This window comes from Saccostrea echinata, unplaced genomic scaffold, assembly GCF_033153115.1.
Source record: "Saccostrea echinata isolate AGI-Se365-2 ecotype Australia unplaced genomic scaffold, CSIRO_AGI_Sech_v1 ptg000045l, whole genome shotgun sequence".
Taxonomy (NCBI): domain Eukaryota; kingdom Metazoa; phylum Mollusca; class Bivalvia; order Ostreida; family Ostreidae; genus Saccostrea; species Saccostrea echinata.
Window position 1 is genome coordinate 2,508,800 of NW_026889794.1, and position 19,043 is coordinate 2,527,842.

Below are 19,043 nucleotides of genomic sequence, written 5' to 3' on the forward strand. Positions count from 1 at the left end.
AGCAAACATAAAAGGTATATTGTCCAGACTTCAAAAATCAAAATCCTAGTTCGTGGGTGGGAAGGGGTTACATGTATCTGCAGGAGTGTATGGGGGCAAACGGGGAGGGGGGGGGGGCAACCAGCCTTTCAATGAACATTTTCAACAGTAAAAAGTTATGTTTGGAAAAAGTTGGGGGGAGGGCAGCCCCCCTCCTCCCCCACCCTCGATACAACGATCCTAGTTATGGTCCTTGGAATTGGAAAAAGAATTTTGAAATTATTTTCACTGATTTACAAAGTCAGTTAAAAAAAAATATTTGAATGTAACACGGCTGATTAAGGACAAATCATGCAAACAATTTTTTTGTCAAAAATCATGAAAAAAAACAAAACAACTATAAAGCCTTAAACTTAATCGGATGTTCAGGTGATTGTATAAAAATGCTGAAGACTTGCATGTATCGACTGTTTCATGTAGTACTTGAATATAGTTGCTGTAAAATTTGGTTGGCAAATATTTGTATGGAGCCTACGATTTATTATGCACATAGCAACTGGGTAAAGTAAACATCAGAATCATATTGCTTCTGCAACAGATGTTATTTTAATCGAATTGGAAAAAATGACGTTAAAAGGAAAATAACTCTAATTATGTTTACCATATACATGAATCTATATACATGTAGTGAATGTTAGGTAATAAAACAGTTATTTAATGTCTGATCAGTCAATAGACCAGAATATTTTTCCCTTAGTGCTGGGAACAGCTCAATGTGTTCTATGGCCGTTGGCCTCGGGCAACAGAACACATTGAGCTGTTCCCGGCACCTTGGGATAAAATATTCTGGTCTATTGACATTAAATAACTTTATAATATTTTATACCAGCACTTTCTGTAGAAAATTAGAAAATGTTCTCTCTGTCTCTTTATTACAGACTTCCTGCATTTCTGAAGATAGTAAAACTGACTTTTTGCTTATGATTGCCCATTTCCTGTACATGAGCAATTCAGGTTTTGAAAATTCGATTCGGACCCAGAGATGCCTAAAAAATGAGACAAAAATAACTTATCTTATTAATTAAATGTTCTTCAAAGACCAAGAGATGCCAATGTGAGAGGTTACAATATGGGGTTAAATAAAGTACAGAAGCTCTTATAGTTTGATAATAGTCTACATGGTGATAGTATAAATGGGGGACAGATACGTAAGAACTTAATGTATGAGTTGTTACTGAATACTAGACTAATTATTAACTGATCCTTATATCACCCTATTTCTCTTGCTTTTGGGCAACAAAGCTTCATCTATCAGTTTATTTTATACTCTGTGGATCCTCTAAATTGTTGTATTATACTCATGTGACCGTTAAGGCCCTTGGGCCTCTTGTCAATTTTAGGCATCTCCCTAATACATGTAATATATTGGGCATTGCATAGGTGTTGCATCTACAGATGCATAGTATACGGTACTATCACTCGGACCATTTTCAGGTGTCTTAAGTTCTATGCGTAGCATAACCAGTTTTGCAAATATACATGTAGATGTTACATCTAAGGAATAGGGATGCATACTACCAGTCTCGTTTCGGATATTGTATATGGCTACATAATTATGTATTTTCTGGATAAGTGAAAAGAAAGTTTAGAGAGTACTTTCCTCCTCTAGATGTCACTGAAGATCCTGCATCTGACATATTCTAACTGCATGGATAATATAATGTTAACATTTCTAAGAAATGATATTACAGGGTGGTCCAAAATATCTGATACTACTAGTACTATAATCCTTAAAAAAAAATCTTTTTTTAAAACCCAATCTAAATATTTAAGGAATGAATTCAATAGCTACCCAAGTTATACTGGGTTGGGACAGTTTACGCTTTATAAACCGCGAAGCGGTTCATAAAAAAGCGTAAACTGTTCCAACCCAGGTTATACTAGTATAACTTGGGTAGCTATTAAATTCATTCCTTATGATTTTATTTTCCATCATTAAGTGTAAAAAATTAGACAATTTCTCCTTCAAAAATGCCTTCATATTGTACATATTTTAAATGTAACGTCAAGCGGATTGATACGTTTTTGACGTGAGTCATTGTGACATAGGCAACCCAGGTTATGATATATATTCTAATTTTTATATACAATCAAATGACGCGTTACAAGCAAAGTGAAATTTTTGTGCAATAAAATAAAATTAAGATTTATACACAGACTCAGCCTTAAAATTCTCCGCTACAGTTTGTACATAAGCCTAAAATGTTTGCTTTAAAAAAAAATATATTTACATGGCCCTACAGAAAATTTAATTATTTAAAAAAAAAAACTTTAAGTTAAAGACTGTGTGCAATATCGAATTTGTCTTGCTTCGTATTTCATAGCATATTCTAGCAAATCAAAACACAATGTCGGGAATTCATTTCTCTTCCCTATGCCACAGGAACCCTATGTATACCAAATGAATGCTAAAAGATCATGTGAGGAATCAATGAAATTTTCACTTTTCAAGTGCTCCCAGATTCCTATTTACTAAATCCAAATCAAATACCCTAGTTCTTTCATGCCATACCTTCGTTGAAAACATTATTTGTATTTCGTGTTGTAAAGCAGTTGCAGTAAACAGTTGGCTGTCTAAAGGATTAGAAGTCGCAGTCAGCAGTTGGCTGCATGTTAAAATACTATGTCTATATAATATGTTTTTCCCCTTCCACCTAATTATCACCTGAACTGAGAATTTGATATCTTTTGAAAAAAAATCATTCTTTCTCTTTGTTTTTTTTTTTTTTTTTTTTGTTTTTGTTTTGTTCTTTTTTTTTTTTTTTTAAAGTTTTGGTTATCCTTTAGTAGAGTAAATTTCATAAAATTATTTATAGAAACCCTCTTTACGAATATATAATGCGCAAGTTAAGCAAAAATAAAAATGGCGACCTACATCTTACGCCGAATGCATTATCAAAAATTGCACAAATTCTACGTTGTTTTGAATAGGTATGTTATGACAAGTTTGTTTTGGGGTTTGAGGTGTAATTTTATTATTTTTTGCCAAGATGATTTAATAGTGTATATCATTTTATCGTCGCTAACAACTAATTATTACAATTGATGAGGAAATTCGAGATGGTAAATGCACACGTGAAAATGTAATATTCAAGATACCTTGAAAATGAAGCTTAGTCTATTTGCAATGTGAATTGCAATCAAGATTATCCTTTTGAAAATGTTTAGCTGTGGTATTTGTTTTCCAATAAATTAATAATTTGTTCATTAACACGTTTAAAAGAGTTTAGAGGTCATTAGCCTACATAATATGTATTATACAAGAAAAACTTGTTAATCAGAAGTTGTTCCTTTATAAGTAATTTGATGCAGATATATTATATTTATAGCCATAATAAATATTTTCATTTTTTGCACTGTAAAGAATGAGTGCACTTTAGAGTGTCATTTGGAGCCTTTTCGGCCACCCATTTTAAGCCTTAAATAAGACTATATTGCTAAATTAATCTATGATTATTGTGCATACATATGCTTTTGATATTTATACTTCGAATATTTTGTTAAACATATTGCTATAATTCCACACAACGTCATTGAAAAGAACATGTATAAGCCTTAAATTACGAAAATTTGAACTGGACCACTTTCGAATTTAAGGTACCAGCAAATGGGCGGAGATATTTAAATCGCATGGAAGTGGAATGTAAACATTTCCACATTATTTCCAGATTGATTCTACAGTATGAATTTAAATGGAGGAGAGAAAGATTGTGTAGTTTCATGATTCACACAAATAATAAACGAATCATGGCCATACATATTGATCATTTTCACGATTTGTATCCATATGTTTGATGCCTAGCACTGAATTAGATCAATCTTAAGTTTTCGTATATGATAAAAAATGCCCTCTCTTTTTTCTTTAGCTTTTTCATTGTTCGTTTATATGCTGAATGCTTTTCAATTCAAAGAATGAATGTATGTTTTAAGAAAGATTCACATGTACATGACTTCGATGTCACGTACACTACATTTAATTGTAATTCACTGTACATGTAGTACGTATAGAGTAATACAAACGTGTAATGAAACAAATTATACATGTATGTACAGGGGTAGACAAATAGAATTTTGCATTACTTGCCCTCGGACAGGTTACCATCATAAAATTACTTGTCCTACCAAAAAATTTGCTTGTCAGACCTGTTTCTTAATTTAAACAAAATCATTAACATTAAATTATTTCTCAACTGAGACACTACACGGGAATCAACCTAGATCTAAAATCACTAAATTCTCCCAGATTTCTTTCGATATTTTCAGGGCATTGGTAAAGTCAAAGTTTCATTCTATTCTCAAAATTCTTCAATAAGATACTCCATATACTTTCTTTGAATAAACTTAATGAAAAAGGTGAAGATGATCTCAAAAAACCTACAAACGAGACAAATCTGTGAACACTACTGCATGCCGATTGAGCTATCGACTTCATGACTATGTGATTGCCAATCAACAACCAATTTTAATAACAGTAGCACGTCTGTATTCACAGAATGAATTTAATATTTTGTCAATAAAAAAAGTCTAAAATCCAATTCAATTTTTTTGACGACATCGAAAGATGTCATGTTTTACGACTTGTGTTTATTTTAACAACACATTCATGGGTAAATTGTAGAGAATTCATATTCAATAGTGGTCAACAGCAGCGAAAACAGATGCTTTGTTGTGATTCATGATATTTTAAAAGCGGTAACACAAAAGACATATTGAGTATATGATTTTTTGTAAATGGGAAAAAGCACTTGTCCGCGGGCAGGCACCACTTATCAAATAACTTGCCCACTAAACAAAATTGGTTGTCCCGGGCGTCGGGCAATGCTATTTGTCTAGCCCTGATGTAGTACTCACGGTGATACATATTTTATTATATGCATGTATAGATAAATAACATTCGGAAATGAAATAAAAAATTATAACTTATTAAAATTTGAGTCGCTAGGTTAACATGAAAACTCCAAGAAATATAAACTATCTGTAATTTAAATTAACACTTTATTGACGGAACAAGTATATTTCAAATTAAAAAACATGGTCAACGAAAATTCTACAACGTTACTATATCGATAATCACTCGCTTATGTCTTCAATATCTCTTTCATTTCGGCAATCGAAATATTGTCAGGTATGATACTAGTGTTTAGGGATGTGTCTGTAGATGCCTGCAGACCATAATACAGAGGCGACATGAGCTAACACAGCTACATACTAATCGTGCACTTGATTTGCACTGGCAATACCAGAATCTCCTTCAAAATACCAAACAAAAAACACAATTTAGTGAAAGAAGACAAGGTAAACTTTAAGACCCTAATAAAATTCTCGCAAAATTCTTCATTATTTTGAAGTTGTTCAGGCCGGTACAAATGGTGAGATTTGTAGTTACTGTATAATACAAGTATTATATTTGTATTATAATACTTTCCTGTACACACGTTTATACGTTTTATTAGATTGTTAATAGACTTTAGGGATTTCTACGTGTTTCTCTCTCTCTCTCTCTCAATAGTGGAAAACGAGGTTCTTTTAGCAGTATCTGTTATCGTATTATGCAGTGCATTAAAACTGAAAAAAAAAACAACATCGTAATGGAAACAGCGGTGGGACACTCGTATATGTACTTGGTGCACACAATGCATCGCTAGATGAGGTGCAAAGAGAAGACCCCAGTAGTTATAAAAACTTCTTTAGAATAGATAATGCTGAATTTGAGCAACTTTTACAATCACATGTAGTTACTCCTTTTGATCTTCTTCCCATAAAACAACGAGTTTTTTGATATTTTTACAACTAAAGTCGACCATTATTTACCACGTGCTTTTTATGTTATGATAAAAATAGGATGACCACAATGTGAGTACTTTTGATTGGTTTAAAAATGAAAGGTAAGTTAAGACTTGTATTAAGAAATAGAGCATTGCCCTATAAATTCTTAATACAGTTTTATAAGATTTGAAAAATCTTAGGATTCACCGTATTAAAAGTTTAAATACATATCCGTGTGTACAGCTCTGAAGTCCATTGATAGACACAATGAAAGCATATCGAACAGTGGAATGTCACGTGAGTAAAGTGATTATAATATCAAACAGGTCAAATAGGTTGACACTCGGTGACCTGTTAATTTAGTAGCTAACCCGACCGTAGTTTGGAGAATTTTTTAAAAAATTACATATGAGCCGCAAATTGTCCAACATTGCCCTTTGGATATGTATAGGTTTAAATCAAAATACACATTCTGTGCAATGAGAAGAATGGACAAGTTGCGGCTCGATGTAAACAATGTCGTTGAAAACTGGTATGCATATGAATAACAATAGAAATGTAACAAAACTGCTAGACCCCTGTCGCAAAAACCAGTGTCGCTCGGCATTATTTATTATTTTTATGTGATATAATATATCAAACCTTGCTCTTAAGATATTGTTTAATAATTCTGATTCAAAAAGTTTATAAATTTTGGAAATTTATTATTGGCAAAGCACCGGGATCCAACTCTCATAGCTTAAGTGCACTGATCCTTTATATTCCATTTGGGATAATATATCCCAAACGGGCTATTATATATACCATTTGGATGATTGGTCCTAACCTGCTATATAGTATCACTAGTACACATGTATTTGACTCTTCCTATTTGTAAAAAGGGGATGGTCATTTTTTCCAGTGAGAATGGACTCTCAAAGCCAACTTTTACTGGATATACTTGCCTATAAGTTGGTTTGCTTATAAGTCGGTTGTATTTTTTAAAGATCATTTTGGAGGAATTTACCATTGATCCACTTATAAGTCAGTGTAGATTTTGCCAGTATTTGTTGCCATTTTCAGATTAATACTCTGTTCTATTTACCTGTCTTTCAGAGTATGTTTTGGGGTATGTCATCAATATTTGATTTTTTTTAAAAACAATTAAATAAGACATAAGATCATTCCAATCTGATAAAATTTGTGTTTTAGGCATATGTTAACCTTAGATCTTCCTTTCCTGCATTAGATTTTCTATATTTCGTCCAGAAAAATACAGAATTTTTTTGGACTTGCTTATAAGTCGGGTATAGAGTTTTGAATCAAATTTAACTCCAAAAAATCTGATGTATAGGCGAGCATATAGGTTAATTATGTGTCTTTTAAACCCCATGTATTGTTTCAAACATGAAGTGTAACTGAATAAATTTTTACAGTCAGCAGAGTTCCTTACTGAGGAAGGATATTGTGACACCAGTTTGTTCCTCCCCAAGACTCTACTCAAAAGCTCCTTCATCTGACAATCCATCAGCATCCACTACCACAGAAGATAAAAAGTTAGTAAATGAGAAATTTTTTCTCAGTTTTTCACTCACGTCAGTATTGAGTTAGATGATGATCCATTGACCAATTATGGACCCACAAGGAGCGATATTATACAAAGAGAACAATGATTACTGCATAAGCAGAAATTTTAGCGAGGATTCAATTTTGGTATTTTTAGCGAGGATGTTGTGATCACTAAAATTAGATATTGCTAACAATTTATTATGCAGAAGAGGTTAATGTTATCTTTCTATGCCCTATAAAATAGCAAAAATTACTTCTCTTTAAAATTAAATAGTGTTTTTTTAAGAAAAATTGTGTCCCGCTAAAAATTCCACTTAAACGGTATAAACAGATGTACACATTAGACATACCCAAAAAAAAAATTTCAATTCATAACTTACAAATAAAGATGATTGTGCATATATGCCTCAGTTTGGAGTATACAAATTATTCCTTGTGAGTGGAGAGACGAAAGAACAAAGAGGAAAAAATTACTATGATAAATGAAAGCTGTATACTACATGTATATCATTTATATATGGCATATTGCAGTACTGCAAAGGACACCAGGGTACTCTTAATTATAAATGACAATGGCTTTTTCCTGTATCTCTTGCAGAATTGTAAACAAACTGTAATAGGAAAGATATTATAGAAATCAACACCTGTATATTAATTAATATTGCTTTCTTATTCTTAATTATTACTCGAGTATGTTTTCAAGGTAAATAGTTCGGATCTGAATTTTATCTTCTTAGACTTATCGGTAGCATCTTTATGTGCCAGATTTTTTTTTCTTCTCCATATAGCAGTCATGAAAAAAAAGATTGTCAATTGAGAAAAGCATAGCATTCTGTAATAATTTTCCACAATGTATTTTAGTCCTAAAAATAATTTCAGAATTGTGGCGAAGAAGACAATCTTGCTTCCTAAGACCTCAGCACATGCCCTTTCTCAGCAAAGTGATCAAATAACAAAAAAAGTAAGTATAATTATAAATTTGATAATTCATTTTGCAAATATTGTCTTTACCCGTAAATTGTTTTAATGTCTGTGAAATTACATGCATGCACACTTTAATCATACTCTTACAATAAAAATAGGTTTTAAAGTCTTGAACAAGATTATTAATATCATAGAATGTACCATATTCCTTTATGTAACAGTAACTGAAAGCAAGAGTTTTTAGCTCACCTCAACGAAGTTGGGGGAGCTTATGTAATACCGTCGGCGTCGGGGTTGGCGTTCCAGGTTAAGGTTTTTGGAGCAGTTTTCTTTTCAAGTACTTCTATGGCCTATATTAGTCAGAGATGCATGGAGGATGTTTCTAGTGTGTTTCATTGTACCAGTCAAGGTTTCAGATGCTGCAATTTCAGCTAAAGAATGACCAGGTTAATGTTTTTGGAACAGGTTAAAGATTTTGGAGCAGGTCTCATTTTCAAGTAACTATAAGCCCTATATTGGCCAAACTTGCATGGATGATACATCTAAGGATGCACTCTACCAGGCTTGCTTCAGATGCTGGATCTGACCTACATTTTCCAGATTAGTGACCAGGTTAAAGTTTTTGGAGCAGATGTCATTTCCAAGTAACTATAAGCCCTGTATTGACTAAACTTGCATGAATGATACATCTAAGGATGCACACTACTGGACTTGCTTCGGATGCTGTATCTGACCTATATTTTCCGGATGAGTAACCAGGTTAAAGTTTTTGGAGCAGATCTCATTTCCAAGTAACTATAAGGCCTATCTGAACCAAACTTGCATGGATGATGCATCAAGGGACGAACAATCTCAAACTTGCTTTGGATGCTGGATTTGACTTACATTTTCTGGATGAGTGATTAGTTTTAAGTTTTCAGATAAGTATATTCCCAAGTAACTGCAAGCCCTTTCGGACCAAAATTGCATAAATGTTGCGTCTAGGGATGCACACTCCTAGATTATTAGTTTAGTGTGGGACTTTGCCTTACTTGAAGACAACATTTGTTGAGGTGAGCTCTGTAATCTCTGATTACCTATGTTTTAATTTATTAATTTTGTTTTAATTTAATTTGATTTTTTTTTTTTCAAATACTAATATTTATTATTTATTGTTTGTAGACTAGTGCAGTTCTTGAACTAGATGCAGATAAAACTGAGGGAGAAAAGGTCCCTGTTCTTATTACAGCTGCAAGTCTGGAGGACATGAAACAAGCTATGTTTGAGGTACAATATGGGGTTGATTTACTCTAGAGTATACTGGCAAACCTCAGTAAGGATCTCAAAACTTTATGGGCTGATGAAAAAAAAAATCTTTAATATATCCAAGGTTTCAAGTTATAAAAACTGAATCTGATATACATGTATTTGAAGTGGTTGCAACTACAGACTTGGATTGAATTAGCCATGATATCTGAGATATTCAAAGTTAGACTTTTTTATTATTATAACCCTGTTAAAATAATGATAATAAAAAAAAAAATTATGAATATTATGAATTTATAATCTCAAGTAAAAAAAAAATATGACTGATTCTTTGTCCTTGAGTAATCATGACAATGTTTTAATTAAACAGATAGAGAGAGTCTTACAGAAACATATAGAAAAAACAAAAGAAAACCTCCCAGTTCTGGACAGGTAAAAAAAAAAAAATGGTGTGGTGGATCTAAAAAAAATCATGCAAAATCTAGTAGATGTTAATTATAGGATAGTTATAAAACAAGAAACTTTTTACACAAGTAATATCATTTGATAGACTAGTTGTTGTCAGAGAGGAATGTCTGTTAAATATATACCATAAAAATGTTAGGCGACATCTCTTAATATACATGGATATTAGTCCACAGTGATTTTATGTTTAAGGAATAGAAATATTGTTTTGAATCCAATGAATTTTCACACATATATCATGGTTTTCTCCACAGTTTTAATAGATGCAGTAACAGTGCTATGGCTTTTTATTGTTCGTATTTTGTATTTTTTTCTTTGAGTAGAAATTTGAGACTTAAATGTTTTGATATTTATTTTTATATTAATTGTTATTTTCGTACTTCTACATGTATTACATGTAGCTTTTAACGCCTAATTTACATGTATATCATACACTTAGTCTTACACTTACCGGTATAATCATATCTTGTTCTTCTGTTGCTAAACTACAAGTTTTTTTTTACTCTTCAATTTTTTTTTCAAGGCCAGAGGAACTACTCTTTATTCCCAAGGAATGTGCAGATCAACTAACTGCAAGAAGTGGTTCTTTGTTGAGAGAAATGCAGAATGAGGTACATAAATTGAAACTTATAAAATTCTATCTAAAGGCTTAAAAAATCTTAAAACTTAAAAGTCATGCAGTATAATATAATCTTTTTCACATTTTATTGCCACTAAGACTGCCCACTAACACTATACATCCATTGTTTTCACTCATATTTAAAAGCAGCCTTTTCATTCTTTTTTGAGAATTTTTTTTTTTCATTTTTCTTTTTTTCAAATTGACTTAAAATCTTATAAAACAATTGGGAAAATATAGTTAATTTTTGGGGAAAAAGTGACATTTCTTGAGGGAAATTACCTATATTTAACCGTGACTTTGGGTAATGAAAAACCAGACAATCTTACTGTGTTTTTTTTTTTTTGCTTGCACAGACTGCTTCACAGATCAAGGTTAAGTATGATGTAGAAAATGAACATGGCGTTCTCGTAACTGTATCTGCAGCTGAAGATGGCCATCTCAAAGAAGCAATGGAAAAGGTCAGTTAAAACAAAATTATTCCTTTATTTGGATAAAATTGTCATAAAAAAAACAGAACAATGACAACTTGCTCTTAACAACTGTACGTTTAATTACCACGTTTCTGTAAAATGATGTAATTCTAGTTAGGCCTACTGTAGATTCCTAATTATACGAGAGGAATTAATTATTGCATAATTTTGTGAGAAGCACCACTCGCGAAATAACATTACTCGCTTTTATTAGCTCACCTGAGCTGAAAGCTCAAGTGAGCTTTTCTGATCACCCGTTGTCCGTCGTCCGTCCGTCTGTCCGTCCGTCTGTCCGTCCGTCCGTCTGTAAACTTTTCACATTTTCAACGTCTTCTCAAGAACCACTGGGCCAATTTCAACCAAACTTAGTACAAAGTATCTTTGGGGGAAGGGGAGTTTAAATTGTTAAAATAAAGGGCCAAGTCCCCTTACAAGGGGAGATAATCAAGAAAAGACAAAAATAGGGTGGGGTCATAAAAAAATCTTCTTCTCAAGAACCACTGGGCCAGAAAAGCTGAAACTTATGTGGAAGCATTCTGGGATAATGTAGATTCTAAATTGTTAAAATCATGACCCCCGGGGGTAGGGCGGGGCCACAATAGGGAATCCAAGTTTTACATTGAAATATATAGGAAAAATCTTGAAAAAATCTTCTTCTCAAGAACCACTGAGCCAGAAAAGCTGAAACTTTTATGGAAGCATCCTGGGATAGTGTAGATTCTAAATTGTAAAAATCATGACCCCCGGGGGTAGGGCGGGGCCACAATAAGGAATCCAAGTTTTACATTGAAATATATAGGAAAAATCTTGAAAAAATCTTCTTCTCAAGAACCACTGAGCCAGAAAAGCTGAAACTTTTATGGAAGCATCCTGGGATAGTGTAGATTCTAAATTGTAAAAATCAATACCCCCGGGGGTAGGGCGGGACCACAATAAGGAATCCAAGTTTTACATTGAAATATATAGGAAAAATCTTTAAAAATCTTCTTCTCAAGAACCACTGAGCCAGAAAAGCTGAAACTTATGTGGAAGCATCCTGGGGTAGTGTAGATTCTAAATTGTTCAAATCAGGACCCCCGGGGGTAGGGCGGGGCCACAATAGGAAATACAAGTTTTACATTGAAATATATAGGAAAAATCTTTAAAAATCTTCCTCTCAAGAACCACTGAGCCAGAAAAGCTGAAACTTATGTGGAAGCATCCTGGGGTAGTGTAGATGCTAAATTGTTCAAATCATGACCCCCGGGGGTAGGGCGAGGCCACAATAGGGAATACAAGTTTTACATTGAAATATATAGGAAAAATCTTTAAAAATCTTCTTCTCAAGAACCACTGAGCCAGAAAAGCTGAAACTTATGTGGAAGCATCCTTGTGTAGTGTTGATTCTAAATTGTTAAAATCATGACCCCCGGGGATAGGTCGGGGCCACAATAGGGAATCCAAGTTTTACATTGAAATGTATGGGAAAAATCTTAAAAAATCTTCTTCTCAAGAACCACTGAGCCAGAAAAGCTGAAACTTATGTGGAAGCATCCTCAAGTAGTATACACTCTAAAATGTTCAAATCATGACCCCAGGGATGGGGGGGGGGGGGGGCACAATAGGGTTTTCCAAGTTTTACATTGAAATATATAGGAAAAATCTTTAAAAATCTTCTCAAGAACCACTGGACCAGAAAATCTGAAACTTATGTGGAAGCATCCTGGGGTAGTGTAGATTCTAAATTGTTCAAATCATGGCCCCTGGGGGTAGGGCGGGGCCACAATAGGTAATACAAGGGGGGAAGTCTGGTAATGAACAGCATGGCCAAAGTTACTCAGGTGAGCGATGTGGCCCATGGGCCTCTTGTTTTTATGGTACTAAAATCCATGTAAAATCTCTTTATCAACCATCCATTTGTGGATTATTATTCTCACTATTTGACGTTAAAGAGCCATTTCCCAATATTAAGTACCGTACTCGCAAAAAGTAAGGAATCTACAGTAACGTACATTTTACATAATATCATATCTAATATTTTTTTTAAAAAATGAAGTTGATTAATATTTTTCACAGTATGAAATAAATTAATGAGTATGCTTAATGCAACCCCAATTTTTGTTTGTTTGTACAGATACAGAACCTTATTGCAAATAATTTAAGGTAAGCTGTTTTTCTTCGTTAGAATCTGGTTACATTTTTTTTTTTGGACTCGTCAAAAAAAGTTCATTTCAGTGAAACTATTACTTTTCAAAAAACAAATAGGAATTTTTATCTTTGAATCAAATGACTAACATTTTTCAATCAATTTCACACAATTTTTTTTACACTTTGGCAAGCAATCTTGGATTAAGTTTTTGTGATATTTTTTATGTAAGGTGTTACAGATTTTTAATCTAAATGGAATATAATTTTGATCAAATGATATAGTTGATTTTCTTAGACTGTATAACTATTCATTCTTCAGTCAGGCAGTCTGTATTATTGTGTTTACAGTGAGAGTGATGAGATGACCGTGAGCTTGCAGGAGGGCCGCATAATCGTGGGTAGAAAGGGGTCGCAGAAACAAGGCCTGGAAAAGGAGGTGAGGGGGAGTAATGAAGAGAATATTTTTTTCCCCTTCAGATGAGTTTTCTTGTGTTTTGACTTTCTTACAAAGAAGCAGAAAAACTTTTCTCTCCTTGTTTGTCCTGTCATGGGAGTTTTACTTTTAAATAATGAAAAAAAAAATCTTTGAAATACACCTTAGTTAGGTTAAGGATGCCTGTAAGAAATACACCTTAAAATATTTTGAGAAAATGAATACAGGGTTGATATTTTTTAAAACAGTGTGAATTTTGATGAATGGGAATTCTGCTATTTGCATATGTATATATATTGGGTCTCTCTGCATGATCCACGCCTCAAGTATATAGAAAATGAACGTCAAACTAGTCGGTGACGTCATCTCAGTACTGTGAGATCAAGTTGGCCTTCATTCTACATTCAGTAGTGTTATTATATGGTATTGTAAGTTGTCCATCAATTTATTTCTGTGTTATTTATGAAAAACGAAGTATTTTAGTGTGTATGAAAAATAACATTTAACATTTATTCATCGAGATTCATTTGCATTGTTTTCCCGAACCTTTGCATAGGCTGATTTAAGTATGGAAGTCCTTAACCTATCTCCGATGTATGCAATATTATACCAATGAAAATACATGTACTGCTACTACTGAAAGATCTGTCAGTAAGCAAAATCAACAAAGATTAACGAATATTTCATTTTATTTTATCAGACTGGGACAAAGATTTATGTGAGGTTTAATGACGCACATGACGAAGCTTTGGTTACTATACAAGCCAAAAATCAGCAGGAATTGGAGGCAGCCAAGGCAAAGGTAATGGATAGGCCTTACATAAGCAGTATCGGCTGTCTTCTCTTATTCTGTATAAAGAATGAAGGCGTGCAAGGCACAGATGATCCCCCGCTCTGAGAGAAGACATTTTTCAATTCTAAAAGTTCATGAAAAGTTATATTTTTTCAAAAATTATATTGTCAATATAATCTTTTACACATTTGCTGCCTATATTTTGTTGAATGAATTATTGACAAATTATTATTTTTCACTAATGTTTTTAAAGTATGTTAAAAAAGTAAAGAAAAAGCTTCACGCGTGATTCGAATTCTCTACAAAGCTCACAGTTAGGCGTAAGACTGAACGTGTTAACCACTACACTACGAAGTCTGCTTGTCTTGTTGTGTGTCAGTGTGATTTAAATAAACGAGTTAGTTGAAGCGTAAAATTTTTATGCCCCGCCATGAATATGGCCGGGGCATATAGTGTTTGTCATGTCCGTCTTCCGTCCTTCCGTCCTTCCGTCTGTCCTTCCGTCACACTTTGCGTTTAGCTCTGTTCAAAGCTCAGTTTCAAAGAAACTATCCAAGATATTTTTATCAAACTTCATATGCTGATAGATATTGATGAGGGCTATGCAACTGCATCAACATTTTTTGACCTTGACCTTTCCTTTGACCTTGACCCCACTTTTCTTAAATTAGTGTTTAGCTCAGTTTTAAAGATACCATTCAAGATAGTGTTATCAAACTTCATATGCTGATACATACTGATGAGAGCTATTCAACTGCATCAACATTTTTTGACCTTGACCTTTCCTTTGACCTTGACCTCACTTTTCTTAAATTAGTGTCAAACTTCATATGCTGATACATACTGATGAGAGCTATTCAACTGCATCAATATTTTTTGACCTTGACCTTTCCTTTGACCTTGACCTCACTTTTCTTAAATTAGTGTTTAGCTCAGTTTTAAAGAAACCATTCATAATATTTTCATCAAACTTCATATGCTAATACATACTGATGTAACCTTTTCAACTGCATCAACATTTTTTGACCTTGACCTTTCCTTTGACCCTGACCTCACTTTTCTTAAATTAGTGTCAAACGTCATATGCTGATACATACTGATGAGAGCTATTCAACTGCATCAATATTTTTTGACCTTGACCTTTCCTTTGACCTTGACCTCACTTTTTTTAAATTAGTGTTTAGCTCAGTTTTAAAGAAACCATTCATAATATTTTCATCAAACTTCATATGCTAATACATACTGATGTAACCTTTTCAACTACATCAACATTTTTTGATCTTGACCTTTCCTTTGATCTTGACCTCACTTTTCTTAAATTAGTTTCTGAATCAAACGTCATATGCTGATACATACTGATGTAAGCTATTCAACAGCAGCAATATTTTTTGACCTAGACCTTTCCTTTGACCTTGACCTCACTTTTCTCAATTTGTGTTAAAATGTTGCATTACTAATATACCCTTGGCGGGGCATTCATGTCCTATGGACATATTTCTAGTTTCAGAAATGTTCGATTTTCATATAGAATGGATTCAGACTCCATTTATTTGAAACAACTGTATATTTTTTTTCCTTTCAGATACAAAAAGTTGTGGAAAAAAGCAAGTAAGCTTGTTTTTAAATCATTAAATAACGCTACACAAAGGTAAAGGAATAGAATTTGTCCATATTTTTATAATACATAATACCTTCAAAAATTGACCTTTTTGATTCTTCAGATTTATCATGTATATAGCCTACAATGTGAACCTTATGCCATGGTTTTGCATTAATAAGAATTTTGATATGTATATGTGTATATATATATTTTTTAAAATTAAAGTTCATTTTTACAGTCCCAGAAACTCATGGTTTTTAATTTCCAAAATGTGCCATGTACATGTAAATGTTTGAATTTAATAATTCATGAATATACTAATTTTTTTTTTTAAAAGATACCCCAAAAGGAGAGTTGATCTAACATCAGATGAAAGGTACAAGTTAATTGGCAAAGGTGGAAACAATATACAAAGGATTAGAAAAAATCTTAAACAAGTAAGTGATTTTTTCAAAGAGATACATAATTAAGTGTCATTTTATCCAAAGGATGATTGGCTGACCATGTTGACCCTTTTATCCATTGCTCTGCATTATATTTAAAATCAAAAACAAAAAAATTGAAATGAAGATATTTCTTGAATTTGGTTTGCATGTTTTCATCTATGTAATCTGTCATAAATTGAACCAGATACCAATGTTATATCTTTTATTAAAACATTGCTGTGACATCATGCCTTTGTTCTTACAGTCTAAAAATTTACCTGTAGCTGTCCGATAATAATAATTAGCAGTCCAATAATATATTATCGGACGGCAGTGATAACAAAATCGGACAGTAGTTAAAAAACAACAACTAGAGTGAAATCAAGGTTTAATTTGTCCAGAAACCAAAAAAAAAGTTAGGGAGAAAAAATTCAGGGAAAGCGAACGCAAGGAAATTAAGTTGTTAAAAATAGTAAATCCAAGAAGAAACTGGAGTTTTAACCTTCCTCAAAAGTAAGACTTTCCATTTGTTTTTTTGCAAAGCGTTTTCGATACAGCACTGTCAATAAGCCAATTTAAATCCATTTCTGATAAAGAACCAGTCTGCGAATCTCTTCATTTAACGAGGTTTGTTCGCCAATGACCACACTTTTAAAACCCAAGATTTTCATTATATCATCCAATCAAAATTTTAGATAAAAATCCACATTTTTACTTTAAATGCATTTTGATAGATATCATCCAACACTGTATCTGTATAAATGTCAAACACACTTAATAAAAAAAATTTCTGAATCATAAAAAAATCCTTCATCACCTGACCACTGTCCATAGTTCCTGCCACTCTCTACCATCGGCTCATACATTCACCTCTGTCGTTGGCTCGCGTATATCACAGTGATAAGCACGAGAAATAGTGAGTTTGTTTAAATTCATTATAATTAAATGCCTGCACTAATGTTCCTCTTTTAAGGTAGATATTTACTAAGTTTATCTAGAACTATTAGTTAAATTTGAAATAATCCTTTGAATGTCATGTTTTTTACTTTATGTCAAAAATCTTGACGTGAGCCCATCGCAGAGGTGTCTGAGAGAGAAACGAACAACAACTCTGCAAGGGAGATTGAGTTCCTGCTAAGCCAAACAACTGCCATTGAATGAATGAAACAAAAGAGTTCACTCACTGATTTTACTGTCTAAAGAAAAAAACTTTCTCTTTTCTTTTGTCTACTTATTAGATGGTTTCAGGTAGAAAACTATTGATGCCTGAACTCCTATTGTGTAATTATCGGACTCCTCCAGGTAACTTTTGGACATTTAAATAGCAATGTTTTAAGTAAGATATATGCCTCATACAATTCTATATGTAATGGATATATGCCGAATACTGTTCTATATGTAAAATTATCAGACTGTTTGAGGCCCATTAGGGCCGAAAACAGTCTGATAATTTTACATATAGAATTGTATGAGGCATATATCTTACTTAAAACATTGCTATTTAAATGTCCAAAAGTTACCTGGAGGAGTCCGATAATTACACAATAGGAGTTCAGGCATCAGTATTTTTCTACCTGAAACCATCTAATAAGTAGACAAAAGAAAAGAGATTTTTTTTTCTCTAGACAGTAAAATCAGCGAGTGAACTCTTTTGTTTCATTCATTCAATGGCAGTCGTTTGGCTTAGCAGGAACTATGGACAGTGGTCAGGTGATGAAGGATTTTTTATGATTCGGAATATTTTGTTTTTATTAAGTGCGTTTGACATTGATACAGATACAGTGTTGGATGATATCTTCAAAATGCATTTAAAGTAAAAATGCGGATTTTTATCTAAAATTTTGATTGGATGATATAATGAAAATCTTGGGTTTTAATAGTGCGGTCATTGGCGAACAAACTTCGTTATATGAAGAGATTCGCAGACTGGTTCTTTATCAGAAATGGATTTAAATTGGCTTATTGACAGTGTTGTATCGAAAACGCTTTGCAAAAAAACTGAATGGAACTTAAGTGTTACTTTTGAGGAAGGTTAAAACTCCAGTTTCAACTTGGATTTGCTATTTTTAACAACTTAATTTCCTCGCGTTCGCTTTCCCGGAATTTTTTTCTCCCTAACTTTTTGTTGGTTTCTGGACAAATTAAACCTTGATTTCACTCTAGTTGTTGTTTTTTAACTACTGTCCGATTTAGTTATCACTGCCGTCCGATAATATATTATTGGACTGTTAATTATTATTATCGGACGGCTACAGGTAAATTTTTAGACTGCAAGAACAAAGGCATGACGTCACAGCAATGTTTTAAATATATATTATTATAACAGTAACTTGATCCGAAGAATCGTATCACGTCAAGTTGACAGGCGCAGATCATCAGATCAAACGAGACGCGAAGCGTCGAGTTTGATCTGATGATCTGCGCCTGTCAACGAGAAGTGATACGACTCTTCGGATCAAGTTACTGTTATAATGATAAATTTATTATATACCCCTTTCTAACTAGCAAAATATAATAAAAGGAAACTTTTTGGATCAATTACATAACTTTTATCCATTAAACAATCCATTTTGTCAAGGAACTTTT

At 33.0% G+C, this 19,043-nt stretch overlaps 1 protein-coding gene across 1 annotated transcript in view; it reads left to right on the forward strand.

Annotated features, from left to right (window-relative positions):
* The first annotated feature begins 2,891 nt into the window (after positions 1 to 2,891).
* Positions 2,892 to 19,043, forward strand: part of LOC133201554 (vigilin-like) — a 61,852-nt gene continuing 45,700 nt past the window's right edge. Inside the window, exons 1-12 of the mRNA XM_061337355.1 lie at positions 2,892 to 2,970; positions 7,221 to 7,340; positions 8,233 to 8,314; positions 9,439 to 9,543; positions 9,893 to 9,954; positions 10,511 to 10,598; positions 10,963 to 11,067; positions 13,193 to 13,221; positions 13,555 to 13,642; positions 14,340 to 14,441; positions 16,015 to 16,040; positions 16,370 to 16,469. Of these exons, the coding sequence (XP_061193339.1) occupies positions 2,903 to 2,970; positions 7,221 to 7,340; positions 8,233 to 8,314; positions 9,439 to 9,543; positions 9,893 to 9,954; positions 10,511 to 10,598; positions 10,963 to 11,067; positions 13,193 to 13,221; positions 13,555 to 13,642; positions 14,340 to 14,441; positions 16,015 to 16,040; positions 16,370 to 16,469 (975 nt within the window). The 5' untranslated portion in view covers positions 2,892 to 2,902. The remainder of the gene's footprint in view (positions 2,971 to 7,220; positions 7,341 to 8,232; positions 8,315 to 9,438; positions 9,544 to 9,892; positions 9,955 to 10,510; positions 10,599 to 10,962; positions 11,068 to 13,192; positions 13,222 to 13,554; positions 13,643 to 14,339; positions 14,442 to 16,014; positions 16,041 to 16,369; positions 16,470 to 19,043) is intronic.